A 16,647-nucleotide genomic window follows, 5' to 3' on the forward strand; every position below is an offset into this window, starting at 1 on the left:
TTTTACTTGCTTATGGCAGGTATCTGGTCACAGTGATGAGAAAACAGCTGAGACTAGTGCTGAGGGATGCATGGAACAGAGAAGCATCAGATGGTTGTGAGTTCCTAGTGGGTGCTGAAACTCAAGACACACTCTCTGTAAGAGCAACAAGTACTCTAAGCCCCAAGATTGCCTTAAGTTTTTCTATTTAGTGAGCGCCTATAACAGTTGGGGTTCTAAGATCTCTTCTTATTCATGATAATCTTATTTTTCTTAGTAAGAGGTGATTGTAAAACTAGGAAAGCCTCTGTTGCACTGATTAGCCTCTCTATGCCTAACTCCCATGGTATAATGGTGCCCTCATTGTACTACTATTCTAGGTAGGACTTGGCCTTGCAAAATGGACTCTAAATCACAAAAGCTGAATAATGCAGAGAACTCATTACACAGAGAATTGAGTATTTTATATTTTCTAAAACAATCTTTAAAAAAAGGAAAAAACAAAACCCATTTCTAAAATAATTTTATGTATTATTAATAATAAAATGAAATGTGGAATTATTGACCAACAGCAACTAGAATTATAATAATATAATAATTCTTTAGTACTGTATCTAATGTATATTTTAAAATATAAATGTATTATGTGGAAATGCCTAATGGAACTAGGAAATATAGATAATTGATGATAATATTTGTTCACTGTGCAGACTTTCACTTATGATCTGATATTTATATTTGATGTGCATGCATTATTTCTTCTTACATATCTCTGGAATGCTCTCAATGGGTGGATGTTACGCAATTGGAATATAAATGCTACAAAAATTAATCCCCCTAGCACTACTGATGTTGCAACAGCAATTAGAATATGTCCTGGAAAAGGCAATGGTACTTCATCGATTATCATTTGTTCATTATCCAGATTTCACTTATTAGCTGATACTCAAATTCAATGATTGTGCTGTATTTCTTCTGACATATCTCCGGAATGCTCTCAATGGGTGGATATTGTGCAGTTGGAATACAAAAGCTACAAAAATTAATCCCCCTAGCACTACAGATGTTGCAACAGCAATTAGCATATGTCCTGGAAAAGGCAATGGTACTTCGTCGACATAAATCTGAAAAGAAAAAGTAAAGTGGTTACGTTTTCTGGATGAGGTAATGCAAAACACTGGACATTGTATGATCTCCACAATTAATCACACAGAAAACTCCACCCACAATTATGTAGACACTCAGCATCCTCTACCACCACACTCTCATTCTCTGCCTCACCCTGTCCAAGCCTTATCCTACACACAGATTCTGCTCATGATTTTATCTTCATCCAACTTGGATTGACATTGCTGTGTTATGTTCTCAGACATTTCATTTCATATTTTATGCACTTACTATACCTGAAATTCTTCCTGTAAGTCACAAAAGCTGACCCCAGAAACCACAGACACCTTGAAGTGAAACAACTCAGAGCCCTGTGGAAAAAACACAGATGGTCATTATCAATGTGTGTGTTCTTTCAAACAGAAATATCTATGGGGGTTACTTTCGTAGATGTCATTTATAAGGAATGCGAAGGCTTTAGACATGAACATCACATATTAAATGAAGAGGCAGTAAGCAGGAACTCAATGGTGAAGTTTTATTTCAGAATGAAACTGAAACAAAACAGTTTGGCTATCATGAACACTTTGATTTAGCCTTCACATCTGTGGTTTTAACATGTCTCTGCATTTTCACATTTACCTTGCTTTATGTATCCCTGTGATCCCTAACTTTTGGAAACAACTGCTCTACTTCCCTTTAGCCAGTTGATCTGGCCTATGTCTTAGAAAATAGTAAATTAATGTTCTGTTCAACATTCAGATTCCGTTAGAAACAGGACAACCAGAGAGTAAAGAAAAAAGAAACTATACTTCAAAGCTGCTAAATCCCCACCACTCACCAACGTCTGAACTTTAAATCTTACTTTAAAAGCATGTACATCTTCCTTCTGAACTGTACATGGTAAAAATGAGAATGCTGTCAACTCACCCTTATACTTAGGTTGAGACCAAAAGGATTATACACCGGAGTCTTTAGCCTTGGATCTAAGTAATCCTTCATTTTCTTAACATTTTCTGGCATATTGTGTTCTGAAATATACAGAATACATTTACAGCACACTTACATTTTCATATTTTGCCTAAAAGTTGTTACATGCAATAAGGTACAATGGAAGAGTCTATTGTATGATGTTATTAAGGTAACATGCTCTTAGTTTTGTTTGACTTTGTAAGTACGTTTTGAGTTCAGTTTTAGTAAAGATACTTTAATATAGGTTTAAGTAGAAAGAGAAAAAGAGACACAAAACAAGAAGGAAGCAAAATATATACCTGAGAGCATGGGGATGGACATCTCAGAGTTACAGAAAATAAGCCATGCCCAAGTGTGGGTATGGGCTCAAGGGAGAATTGCCTATTTTTATGAAGTGTCTGGTACTTAGGAGCTGGAGAGATGGTTGAATGGTTAAGAGCGTTGGCTGCTGTTGTAGAGGACCTGCATTTGAGTCCCAGCATCCAAACAGCAACTCCCAATCATCTGTAACTCCAGTTCTAGGGACCTGATGGCCTCCTCTACCCTCTGGGGGTACCAGTCATGCACGTGATGCACAGACATGTAGGAAAAACATCCATATTCATAGAAAATAATTTAAAATTTTTGATACTAGAGATTGAACCCTAGATTCTCGTTCACATTAGACAACACTCTACCACCAAACTACATCTTCACTTCTCTTCAGGGGGAATTAAACTAACTTCCTCACACTGCTCCAATGCCCTCCTCTAAAAGGAGAAAGCATCTGACCACCTTGCTGCAGCTTCAGTTCTTTGCAGCCTCTGACTCATCAGAAACCCATCCTGACAGTTCAGGGTTTACATTTTTTTAGTGGTAGGCAAATTTTCCTAAGATGGCAGTAGAGTTGCAAAATAGGATCACTTAAGGCTTCTCCGGGGGAAGTAAAGAAGTCTTCCCACTTACCTCGTCATTCTTTCTAAACAAGGGAGCCTATGGAGGTGTTACAAACTCTAGTGGTGTAATGGTGAGAGGAGCTCAAGAAAACAAGTCAGACTGTCTGCTTAGCTAATTTCTATTGGGAATATGCTCACCATGGCCAACTTAAGAGTCTAAGTATCAGCTTGTAAGATGCTTCCATTTTTAAAAGTCAATTCTCTAAACATGGTAAGAGCCACCAGGATACCACAGAAACTGTGAATATTTATCAGGGAACATGGGAACTTTACTTTCTTTCCTGGAGTTTTCACTTCAAGAGGGCATTAAATTGGGCAGAGAAACTTTTCTGGAGAGAAAGGAGAAAGAGTGGATGGTACCTGAGAGAGGGGAGATTGTGAGGAGGGACTGGGAGGAGAGGGGGAGGGTTGAGAGACTGGGATCAGCTGGGAAAAAGAAAAAATATTAAATAGAAAAAGAATTAAAAGTTAATTTGTCAGAGTAAGACTCACTGATGACCAGTTGTCTGCAAACTTAGTGATACAGTGATGGCTAGTCAAAGTTTCAATTTAATTCATCTTCCTACTTCACCAGACATATCTGCCATCTTCCTGACTTATTGTGGGGCAACAATGGGGATTGAACCCAAGGTTTCAAGCATTGTAGGCACTGAGCTACAGCCCCGACCTTTATCCTTGTGTCTGTCTGTCTGTCTACTACCTGAAAATATTTACACATAATTACGCACAAAATATACAACTAAAATCTGTATCTTTGGGATAAAATTGAATTTATGTAAATTTCCTTTTGTATTGCAAAATATGTGTCTCTTTTCAGCTCTTTTACCATAAAATCTGCACTCTCTTTATTTTCATCCTTCCTTCTTTTTGAGACAATTTTTCATGTAGCCCAGGCTGGTCCCATCTCACTATAGAACTGAACCTGGCCTTGAACTCTTGCCTCTACCTACCAAGTGCTGGGATTACAACTGTATACTATCACATTCAGCTAAAAAGAAATATTCAAAAAACTTCACTTAAACAATTAGAAACAAATCCTACAGAATATCTGGCAACACCTAGAACATTCAGGTAACTGTGTCATGGTGATTAATAAAGATACTCAACTGGTACACAGCATAAACTTAACCATTGTTGCTACTAATCTACAACATGACTTTCAGATTCATTTTGTGCTACAGATCATTTAAAGATTTATCTGTAATTATGTTTGTATGTGGGTATGAACAGGCCCTGTAGACACAGGCATAGGGCACCCTGCAGCTGGAGTCACAGTTATGTGAGCTGCTTGACATGGATCATCTGCAAGAGCAGTGCACCCTTCTAACCACTGACCAGTCTCTCCAGCCCTGCAGTTCAAATAACAAATCTGGCCTTATACCATTAAATCCAGGTTACTGGAAGTGATGAGAACTTAAAAGCAGATGACAGAGGTAAATGTAAACATGTCAATGATTTAAATCCTTTTCTTAAAAAACCTCTGTCTTTTATTCATGTTAACAGGCTTTGCAATCCACTCATTATAAAACAGTAATATTATAATGACGTGTACGATAAGCATAGAAGAAAGAAAGCCATACTTAATTGCCAGTTTTGTCTCCTATTCACTTCAGTCATGGTCACCAAATATGGAGGTTTTACGGATAATTTTTCTTTTTCATCGATAAGTTCCAATACAACTGGGTATTGTGTGACTGGAAACTTGAAACGATAAACCTAAAATACAAATGCCATGAATGTACATAATCTGTAAAATTCAATACAGAATCTTGGCCGTTCTAAGTGGAGTACTTCTTAGAGTCCCTGCCTTTCAGATGTGAAAACAGTCTACTACAACAAAACTCCCAAAAATCCAAGACAGCAAACATGGTAATGAGATTCATAACTTTTATAAACAATGTTTAGAATTAGTATACAAAGTGCTAGGTGTCATTATGGAGTTTTACACATATAAATACATACTGTATATGAATATATGTATGTATGTATGTATGTTCATGGAATTTTCTTCTATGACTGTCATTATACTTTAGGTTTTGTTTGTTTGTTTGGACTCCTCTTGCAGGTCACCTTTTCCCCAGATTGACCTCCTTCCTTATTTTATGTCACAAAAATTATCTTACCTATCCTCTCCATTTAAAATCTCTCCTTCTTGTGTGGTCCCTTTTAAATTCTTTTTCTTTCTTTCTTTCTTTCTTTCTTTCTTTCTTTCTTTCTTTGTTTTTGGTTTTTGAGACAGGGTTTGTAGCCTATCCTTGAACTCCCTCTGTAGACCAGGCTGGCCTTAAACGCACAGAGATCTGCCTGCCTATGCTGGGATTAAAAGTGTGTGTGACCAAAGCCCTGCTTCTTTTCTACTTTCTACTCCCCCAATATGAATTTAAGTGTAGAGTCTTTGTATGAGGAAAAACCTAGTGCTTCTCTTCTAAGCCTGATTTCTTTCACTTAACATAGTGATCTCCAGTCCTTTCCATCTTCCTGAAAATGCCATGATTTAATATTTCTTTATGGCTGAAAAGTGCACTTGTACAACATATTGCTTATCCATGTGTTGATGGACATTTAGAATGGTTTCATTTCTTAGTTATTGTGAGTACTGCAGTAGTAAACATGTATGTGCATGCATCTCAGCTGGTGTAAGGACTAAGTTCTTTGGGTGTATATCCATGAGTGATACATCTGGGTCATATGGTTCTCTTACAAATTATATTAAATTGAATTAATTTCTTTTTCTTTTTTTCTTTTTCCTCTTCTTCTTTTTTCTCTTCTTCTTTTTCCTCTTCTTCTTCTTTTTCCTCTTCTTCTTTTTCCTCTTCTTCTTTTTCCTCTTCTTCTTCTTCTTCTTCTTCTTCTTCTTCTTCTTCTTCTTCTTCTTCTTCTTCTTCTTCTTCTTCTTCTTCTTCTTCTTCTTCTTCTTCTTCTTCTTCTTCTTCGTCTTCTATTTTGTGTGTGTATACGCATCTGTGTGCAAGTGCCCAAGTGCTCATGTGTTACAAAGTGCACGAGGAGGTCAGAGGACAACTTGGAGACGTAAAATCTTTCTTTCTACCATGTGGGTCCCAGAAACTAAACTCCGATTGTCAGAATTGGTGAGAAATGCAACAGATGACACTATCCCCTGAGCTATCTCATCAGTACTGATTTTAATATAAATTGAGGCCAGGGATTGTGATCTTTCCATCACTGGTCTTTTTGCTTAAGATGCCTTGGCTATTTGAGAGTATTTTAGCTTATCTATGGATTTTTGGGTTGTTTACCTACTTCTGTAAAAATGTTATTGGAATTCTAATGGAGATTGCATTGAATTTGTAGATTGCTTTGGGTGACACAGCCATTTCACAACATTAATTGCACCCGTTCATGAACATTGGAGACATTTCCATCTTCCAGTGTTTTCTTCAGTTTCATTCTTTATTGTCTTAAAAGTGTTTATTAAGAGGCCCTTTACCTCTTTGGCTAGGTTTCTTTTCTTTCTTCCTTTCTTCCTCTTCCTTCTCAGTCTGTCTTCAGATATTATAAATATGACATCTTTCCTTAGAAAGTTTATTTTTGGTATATAGAAAAATAATGAGGTAAGCATGGAATACATAGTAAATCCCAGTGTGTGTGTGTGTGTGTGTGTTTCTGTATTTGTGCACTTGTGTACAGGTGTCCATGTGTGTGGATTGCAGGAGTTGATGTCCAGCATTGCCCATAAACACTACCCATATTATTTTATGAGCAAGAGTCTCTCATTGAACTTGGACCTCAGTTATTTGGCTAGACTAGCTGGTCATTGAGGCTCTGGGATCCTCCTATGTATATCTTGCCAGGTGAGTGCCATCATGCCTAGGATTTTTATATGTGGGTGCTGGGGATTGAACTCAGGTTCTAATCCTTACAAGGAAAATAGTTTATTGACTTAGCTACCTCCTAGGTAACCCCCCAATTATATTTATTTATTTGAGACAGGATCTCACTATGTAGTTCTAGATGGCCTGGAACTTGTTACATAGACCACACTGGCCTCAGACTCCCAGAAATATGCCTCCCAAGTGCAGAAATTTAAGGCATGTACCAAGAAATCCAAGACTTTGTGCATGCTAGACAGGCTCTGTATCATTGAGATACATCTCAGTCTTCCTCACCCTCTTTAAAGATACAATCTTATATAGAGAAGGCTAACCTTGAATTTGCTATGTAACCAAGGCTGGCCTTGAACTCCTGATTCTCTTGTATCAGTCTTTCTTAAGCTTAGTGTACAGGCATCAGTCACCAATGATTGGATTTGATCAGCAGTCACTTGAGTGTTCAATTCCCAATATCAGTTTTAGATGAGACTTCTGTCCCCTCTACTCCCTCCCTGCTGAGAAGTCATAGTTGGCCCTGCTTATGACTTGTCTTTTTTTCATTATGTCACTCATCTTTTTTAAAAGACTCTCAAGGTGTGCTTTGTGTATTTTCAGAACTTTTCTTCAGTTTCTCTTTGGAAATGGAGTATAGTGTTTCTCTTGCTGACTCTTCTCCTTAACTAGGCCACACAGAGGGATTTTCTAGTCTGTCATCTCATCTAGAAACCTCCCCAAACAACTTTTGTGGAGGGTAGGTCTTTTAAGATAGGGCTTTGCAAGGAAGTCTAGGCTGTTCTGTAGCTAACTAGGTAACCCATTTATGTTTCAAACTTCTGGCAATTCCTTGTCTCAGCTTCTCAGGTGCTGGGGCTAGAGTTGTGTGTTACAATATATGTTGAAATTCATCAGTTTTTGTTTTTATTTTCACAGTGATTGCTATAAAGAAATTTTATCTATTTTGGCTAAATCATATCCTGTGTGGCCCTCAACTTGCCTTGCCTGTCCCCTGATATCTTACACTATGACTTTGCTTGACACACTCTCACACATAGTTGGTAACTCAGGCTGGAGATTCAGCATTCAAGGCAAACTTTGATGCCTGTTAACAGTATGGTTTTCCTGAAGAATGGATAATGAAAATGGGGTACATTTATACAGCTGCAAAAAACAAAACAAAACCCAATAACCTTATGTAATTTGCAGGCAATGGATAGAACTAGAAAAATTCATTCTGAGTGAGGCAACCCAGAACCAGAAAGACAAACATGGTATGTATTCACTCACAAGTGGATATTAGGAGTAAAGTATATAATAACCAACCTACAATACACAACCCCAAAGAGGATAAAAGGAAGTCCCAAAGAGGGACACATGGATTTCTCTGGGAATGGGAAATACAAGAGATCACTAGGTAAAACTGGGGGCAGGGGTGTGGTGTGTGTTAGGAACTTGAGGGAGCTGGTTGTGTGTGTTGGTCTCAGGTAGAAGGTTGGGGTGGGTCAGAGGGAGAGAGTAATGGAAGAGACATCTTTATGGAGGGGCATTTCTGGGTTAGGGAGAAACCTTGTGCCAGGTAAACTCCATGAAATCCACAAGAATTACTCCAGCTAAGACCCCTAGCAACAGTGGAGAGGGTGCTAATCAGATTGGTGTCTATCCTAATTGTCATCAGAGAGCCTTTATCCAGTAACTGATGGAAGAATTTGCAGAAATCCACAGCCAAGCACTGGGCTGAGCTCTGGGAGTCCTGTTGAAGAAAGAGAGTGGGGACTGTACGAGCCAGCGGGGGTCAAGGTCATGATAGGGGAGCCCAAATAGGCAGGTGACCTGAGCTCTTGGTAGCCCACAGACTCTGGACCAAAAGTCAGAGAGTCTATATGGGAACAACCTAGGCCCTCTGTTTGTGTGTGACAGTTGTGTAGCTTGGTCTGTTTGCAAGGCTCCTACCAATGAGATCGGGATTTATTCTTGGTGCTTGGCTGACTTTTGGGAACTTGTTCCCCATGCTGGATTTCCTTATACAGCCTTGATGCAGCAGGAGGAGGATGATCCTACCCCAATTGGATGTGCCATGGGAGGCCTGCCCCTTTCTGAATGGAGACTGAGGAGGAGTGGATGGAGAATGGTAGGAGAGGAGGGAGGAGGAAATGTATTCAGTATGTAAAATAAATGAAAAAATATTAAGTAAAAAATACACTATGCTTTTTCAGTTTGCCTTCTCTGTAACTCTATAAATACAGTGAGATAAATTGTAGGGAAGGGTTGAAGAAATGTATAGTACGTAGAAAATGCTCAATTATTCTTTCTGGATTTAGTATGTTGTAGCAGGGTGATTAAGAATTTAAGGCCATCCTAGGTTGCATATCAAAACTGCTGGTGGTCATGTCAGAGGAACAGCAGGTGACAATAGAACTTCAAGGTACCAGCTCACTAGGGGGAAACTCTTTGATGGGTGAATCTCCTTCAGGCATGGCTATGAGACTTCAGGCCCTGGAATATCTTTTTGCTTCTACTGTGCCTTTATATGTTTGGTGTGGCAATCTTTCTCTGGTACCTGACATGGTGTGAATGGCTATAGGGAGATCCCCACTGCCTGTGATGTAGTGTGTTTATCTCATGGAACCATCCCATTCTACTTGGCATTTGTATCTGTGGATTGTCCTGAAGATGACCCCTTCATAAATTATACTGTCTAATTGATAATAATAATGATAGCTTATATAGTGTTTTGATGAATAAAAATAAATACAAGGGTATGTTACCCAGATAGAACCTATGCGTTTCACCTAAGGAGTTTCTGCAGATTACAGTTAGTTAATGATTAAAGAAAACATCTGAGTCCAGGAGCCAGGCTAGCTCTAATTCTATTGATGCTGAAAGACCCAGTCACAGATTTCAGTGTGTACCATTAGCTGAAACAAAGCTTCAAAATAACTTCAGGTTAGACCAGATACTTTGCTAATAGTTTTAAGATAAAACACCAGAAAACAATCTAAAGTTCACAAGGATACATGGCTAAGCTGTCTGATTCATAAGGCTAGGGATGAAAATGCAAAGCAACCCGACTGTTGCTCGCTGATATATCTTCTTGCTAGGTTTGGTTGATAATCAAAGGTAATGATTAATTCTTTGCACCTATTTCTGACCTCAACTATTTGATATAAGAAACCATTGATGAATGATATGTACCCTAAAGATTCAAAGTTCAGCTGACTGTTTTATGTATAAAGGTTTAGGTTTGTAACTCCTTTAAAATTACTTATAAGATTACCTTTCCGGACATGTAATAGGGGGATTGATTCTTTCCTTGTAACCACAATTTGCAGCCTGCCAACAAAAGAGTTAGCTGAGAAAAAAATGCTCCTTGCCTGCTCATGTTGTATTACTCTGTGAAAAGTTACTTAGATGTATTATATATGGGTTGTGGGGGATGACTCTGTTTTTAGTCATGTAAGGAGATGAAAAATATGTTTTTTACCTATATTCATTCACTGGAGTTATAGAAACCTCTGAGATGCCTGTGAGTGCTGGAAATTGGGCCCTCAGCAGGTGGAGCAAGTGCTGTTATCCTCAGCTATGCCATTAGCCCCCATATCTGAGGTTTTGGGTTTAACTAAAAGGTACCTTTCCAATCATGGGAATAGGAAACCACTCCATCATCGGGTAGTTACAAACTATCTTACCTTTTCTTTACAATCTGAGAAAGCAACAGCATGGGAAAACTTTTGATGTTCTGTGCAGTTGCACATTTCCCGATTCCTAGCGTTAGCACACTGTTTGTATTTGCCAGTTTCCTGTAGACAGAAATAGCATAGATTGACTTGTTTTCATAATTTGAGGTTTTTCAAATTAAGTGTTTGGGAAATATTTATTATCTGAATAATAAAATTCCAAGAAGTGAAGAGAAGAAAATACATTAATGATAAAATAAGAGGCACTAAGGCTATAGATCAGCATATAATGCTTGCCCAGGAGGTGAGATTATGGATGTTGCAACAATATCTGTGATGTAATGGAGCAGTATCCTTTCCGGTTACACATGCACATTCAGAAACACTGCACAAAAAGACACAGGTTCCTTTCTGGGACTTTTCATTTCATAGTGAGTCTCTCTGAGTAACATGAAAGCCGATAAAGATCCCATGTATTATGCATGTGCAAGACTGTAACTTACAGAATGCAGACCAGTGTCTGATAACACCAAAGTGCTGACATGTACAACTGTCGCATCCCCCAAATTCAGCATTGAAAGCTTCTTCAGGGGGTAGCTGTGGTGACATGTGTCAGAAGACTCAGTCCTTTGAATCAATTCTTTGATCAGGAGTTCCAAGTCAGCCTGGACTGCATAGCAAGTTTGAGCCTGCCTAGACTATACAGCAAGACCTTGCTCAACAATACAAAACAAAATAAACAAGGGGTCAGATCTCACTCTTAATTTCTTGGTATAATTTAGGTATATTTCCTACTTAGCACACAGGGAAATCATGGGGGAGACATACTCCAGGAAAGTAAGAATATACATGTAAAAAGTCTTATGCCCCTAGAGAAAATGATTATAGTAACAAAATTAATCTTTGGGAGAAAATGGAGTTGGAGATCTCAGTATCTTAGTGATTCACTGCTTGGAGCAGAATTTCTTGCCCTTTAATCTAGGATTCAGCAAGAAGTGTGTTAACCTTTGAATATTTTGTGTGTATAAAATATGCATACAATGTGTATTATTAGTTTGTTTAGATCTAATTTTTTGAAACAGTCTATCTACGTAACTAATAGAGGCTGCTCAGACTTACAATATTATGCAGGCTGATCTCAAACTCCTGATTCTCCTGATTTAGGCTGCTGAATTGTTGAGATTACATATGTGTGCACCATCATTACATACTTGTTCAACAATTTCTGAACATTCTTGTACTTTTTGGGCTACTATGGATATAGTAGGAACAGGTAAAAATATGCAAATCCCTTTATAGCATGTCCAAGGCTTTGCTTTGACCATCAGTATCAGGAAAATAAAGGTAACAGAAAAGAAATTAGTCCTGTTTTATGAGCTTTCTTCCTTGTGGAGTCAGAAAGACACAAAAATAAAACAAATGAATAAAATCTATAGAATAGTAATGCACGATATGGAGGAAATAAGAGAAATAGGGAACTTGAGATGGTAGAGGTGGGGTTATCATTCTGCATAGATTGGTCAGGAAAGGCCTCTCTGTAAGCAGAGAATTAAGGCAAACCTGACAAAGATGGTAGTGTGGTGTGACATCAGACAGAGGACTGAAGTCCTTTCTGCAGGTGAAAAGTCCTGAGGTGAAACATGTCAGAGAAACAGAAAACAGAGCATCTTGGCTAGGAAGAGTGAGCTGGGGGTGGTCATGTCAAAGTATGGTTCAAAGATGAAGAAAATGAAGGGAACAGGGGAAGGAGAAGTCCCACACCCATAACCTAATCTGTATTTCTCTTTGGCTTAGTGTCAAGAACACATCAGAAAACATAAAACCTCTGTATGAATTTTGTACAGAGATGCTAATCTTTTTCTGAGTGATCTGCCACACCAGATTATTGAAACAAGTGGGCTATGTGTGCTTAGGGTCAGAACTCATGTGTGTATCTGTGTGTGTGTGTGCGTGTGTGTGTGTGTGGTGCATATGTCATGGAGTGGGTGGAGTTCAGAGGAAACTATCAGGAGTCAGTTCTTTCCTTCTACTTCCAGAGGGTCAGGCTGAGGTTCCGGCTTAAAGGCAAGAGTTTTTTTCAGCTAACCCATTTCATCGGCACAGTGCTTTCTTAAACATAAAACAAACACTGCATTAGTTCACTTAGAGATAAATTATTTACCTTTGACTTGTGAAATAGATTTCTTGGTATGGGTTTGCTAGGGTCTGCATGATAAAAATTATCTGTGAGTGGAATAGAAATTCCCATAGTAGATGGAGGTCTGTAGTTTATCTGCAAGTGATTAAACAGAGAAAGAGGGCCATGTGTTATTATTCACCCAGGCAAAACTGTTTTGTTTTTCCAGACAACCATTCCATGCAAATATTTCACATTTAGCTCTAGGTTTATAGTCATCTTCTCCTTTTCAGTAGCCCTACTCCTAAGCTTCTGCAGCTTCAAAGACCTTACCCTGGGATGATGTAATCTGGAATCTGTAAGGAAGAGAAAATGCCTTTTACTACTTAAAACAGCTGCCACAAAATCACTGTGGGTGTGTTCAAACATTTTAGATAAAGGCTCAGTGATGTGTTCACAACACACCTTCAAGTTTAATTGTTTTTTATCTGTCACAAAACTAAAAGTATACATCAACTAATTTTTAGTTTTTAAATGGTTATAGGATCCCCAAATAAAACAAAACACGACAAAAATGACTAATCAGATGGCTCAGCTGGTTATGTCTGCTACTAAAGTGTGAGGCCCTGAGTTTGGATCTCAATACCCAAGTGAAAAACCAACTGTGGCGATATGAACAGGGAACACCAGTACTGGATCAGAGACTTGCCTATCCTGGGTGCTCATTGGCCAGTCTAGGGAAAATGGCAATCTCCAGGCTCAATCAGAGTTCTTGCATGAGAAATAAGCCAGAGAAATATTTGAGGAAGACATTCTGATGTTAACTGCTGGCCTCTACTCTACATGGACAATCGTACCTGAACACACATACCTGCACACACAATTGAACACAAGTAATTGACCACTTTCATACATACAAAGAAAAAATTAAAAGACTCACAGATTCTAGCAAAACAAAATAAAAAATATTATATTGAAATAGGATTGTCCAAAAGAGAATTGAAAGTTCAAATTTAACTTTTTGAGACTTTATCTGAGGAAAAAAAATAAACCCACACCCAAAGAGAAATAGGACCAATCAGATGCATTGTTTGAGACAAATCATTGTAAGTTGAAATAACTGCATGTATCACAAAAGCCCAAGATTATGCCATCATCATATTAGACTAATGGTGACAAGAGAAGTTAGTAAGAAACACAATTATGTAAGAAGGTTTAGGAATGGGTCATCACTATCATGTTCTCAAAATGACCCACAGTTTGAAAATGATGGAAGCGCTAATGTGCCTCATGCAGAAATGCTGACACAGAGTGGCCATGGGAGCACACTGGAGAAATCTATCACTTGTTCTCTTAAAGGTGGCATAGCTACATTTCTTACTGGCAGAGTTTTGATCATATTGAAACCCTGGCTGTCCTTGTGAACTCCAGTAATCCAGTCTTCCCGTGGTATGTGCCGGCCAGGAATGTGGTGCATAGTCCTGAGGTAGCTGCAACTGCTCTTCATGGTTGGCACCACTGTAGTAAGAGGGCACTGAGTTGACGATTCCCACACAACCAGTGCTAGTGAAGTGGAACCCTGGAAACATCAAAACACGAAGTTTAGAATCCCGAAACACCCCAAATACATTGTTTTCAATGATCCAGAGAATGAACTATGGCAGTTGTGCTTTTGTTTTTGAATGAACAAATTTATTAAGCATATAGTAAGTCAGCCAAAGGAAAAGAATTGATATCAAGAAGTAGAGAAACAAAACAACATTAAATCAGGTATTCAAAGTCCTTGACACAGACTGAGGTAGTCTCATGTTGTTAGTTTTTTCTTACGTTTGTGTGTGTGTGTGTGTGTGTGTGTGTGTGTGTGTGTGTTACAGATCAGAGGACAACTTGCACAAGTTGATTCTTTTCTCCTGCCTCCACCTTCCATGTGCTGGGACTATAAGTATGCATTAACATACCTTGTATATGTGGGGCTGACATGTAACTCTGGCTTCATGCATGCCAGACAAGCACTTTTCTTATTAAGCCACACTCCCAACCTCTAGTGTTTTTGTCTTGAAGTTTGTTAATATTGTTTCTTTGTTTTCTAATATCAAGGGTGGGTATTGCCACCTCTGTTAACCTAATTAACAAAATTTTTCTTAGGCATGCTCATAGTCCAACCTAATCTAGACAAGTTCATTGAGACACCTTCACCTTTTCTAGGTGACTGTAGATTATGTCAAGTTCATAGGTATAGTTGACCATTAGAACCCTAGCATCACCTGGGGAGGGGAAAATAAACTGAAATATGAGTACAATTATCAAAGTAAATCACATATAGAAATCTAATAAAATATGTTAAAGTCAAGTCCACACTGTCAGTAACCATATAAAATAAAATGGACAAAAATAAGTGTGGAGTGAGGTTTGAGGTTCAAAACATCTAGGGTAAAATATGTGACAGGAAAGGGTATGGGTGCAAAAGGGAAGAAAAAGAAGAAGAAAATAAAGAAAAAGAACATCAAGTGGAGGGGCAGAAAGGAACAAGAGACAAATTCTGATTAACAATTAAGAGAACACAAAAGATAAAATTAGAAAAAAGTTTTAAAATGTAAAAACATAAAAGCTTTTTATTTCTTACCCTTTTAAGATCCTCTTACCATGTAGACCAGGCTGGCCTGGAACTCACTCTATAGACCAGGTTGGCATATCAGGTATCTCTACCTGTTCCTGTCCCCAAAGTGCTCAAATTAAAGGTGTGCAAAACAACTCCCCCTTGTGATATAATGCACCACACATGCTAAGTGAAGTTACGTACCCTTGATGGAAGGATTGCTTGTCTGTAATAACTACTATTCTATGTTTTCTGTATCTAATAGATTGTTTTAATTTAAAAACCCTCTTACTTTTTGGAAAAATTTGCTGGCTATGTGAACCTTCATATGGTAGCTCTCAGTGATGTCAAAATGGCCTTCTGTCTTAACTTCCAATAATGCTGGGTTTCCAACAACCACACTGACTGGTGGGACATGACTTATTCTCATACCTATGAAAACAGTGCCAACAACTAACATTACATAATGAAAATTGTAAAAAACACCAATAAATGATTGGCAAGTTAGTAGATCTTAGTAAAATTTACCTTCACAGATATTTTCCTCAGTAAATATATATTTCTCTTTCACTCCTTATTTCTCTTTCAGGTTCTCAAATGGATAGCAAGGTCACTTGGGTTCTAGTAGTTATGTTTGGTACTAGGCATGTGTTTGTAGGTATAATTACCTACAGCTATGGAGCTGAGGAAACTGATGCCCTTTAAATGACTACGAATATCCCTGCAAAGTTTGTGTGTGCTGGGTTAGAACTTCTTCTCTAAAGAGCCATCCCCTGGTGCTCCCTCAGAGACCTGTTGGTTTGGAAAAGCATCCTCCAGAGAAATTTAAGAATAAGACAAAACAGCCCAGTGTCTCTGACTCACTCTTTTTAGGTAACCTAGGGTAAACTTTGCTCATTGTAATATTAAATTTTCTTCCCAGTGTCAATCCAGGGTGATACACCCTTTTGAATGATGCACCACCTTGAACTTGACCTGAGTATACTCACGAATGTCTTCATCTAACAACACTCCTATGTGAAGTATGTACAAATTTTCTTAGTAAAGCTTTTCTTTTCTTTTCTGCCTTTTTTTTGTCTTTTGCTTTTTTCTCCTGCGAAGAAAATGTTGTGGAAATTATCCCCAGTATATTTTTGCTTGATGGAAGAAGATCATTTTTCCTTCTGTCTGTTATATCCTGTCATTGTTTATTGGATTTGTACCCACATAGAGGCAAACCTGTGGCAGTTAGTGACAGCCAGGAAATAGATGATGAAGAACTCTGGACCCCTTCCCTCTTAATAGGTAAGTGTTACCTATAGAAATTAAGACATTATGAATTTTGGATGTCATACGTTAGTGTCTTCATGTTTGTTTTTATGTAGATAAGACCTCTGCTTTGTGAGATGTAGCAATTGTGCAAGCCACTTTGTAGGGCCTTAAAAACTTTGCTAAAAGTGAC

At 38.2% G+C, this 16,647-nt stretch overlaps 1 protein-coding gene across 2 annotated transcripts in view; it reads right to left on the reverse strand.

The window, feature by feature from the left end:
- Positions 1–548: 548 nt before the first annotated feature.
- Positions 549–16,647, reverse strand: part of LOC110340584 (cation channel sperm-associated protein subunit beta) — a 115,869-nt gene continuing 99,770 nt past the window's right edge. For both annotated transcript variants that reach the window (XM_040743361.1, XM_040743360.1), the window contains exons 19-26: positions 15,499–15,638; positions 13,992–14,189; positions 12,656–12,766; positions 10,507–10,617; positions 4,574–4,709; positions 2,017–2,117; positions 1,383–1,457; positions 549–1,103 (exon numbers count right to left, since the gene is read on the reverse strand). In XM_040743361.1, coding sequence (XP_040599295.1) covers positions 915–1,103; positions 1,383–1,457; positions 2,017–2,117; positions 4,574–4,709; positions 10,507–10,617; positions 12,656–12,766; positions 13,992–14,189; positions 15,499–15,638 — 1,061 coding nt within the window. In that variant the 3' untranslated portion in view covers positions 549–914. The remainder of the gene's footprint in view (positions 1,104–1,382; positions 1,458–2,016; positions 2,118–4,573; positions 4,710–10,506; positions 10,618–12,655; positions 12,767–13,991; positions 14,190–15,498; positions 15,639–16,647) is intronic.

This window comes from Mesocricetus auratus, unplaced genomic scaffold (assembly GCF_017639785.1).
Source record: "Mesocricetus auratus isolate SY011 unplaced genomic scaffold, BCM_Maur_2.0 Super-Scaffold_15014, whole genome shotgun sequence".
NCBI classification, from domain to species: domain Eukaryota; kingdom Metazoa; phylum Chordata; class Mammalia; order Rodentia; family Cricetidae; genus Mesocricetus; species Mesocricetus auratus.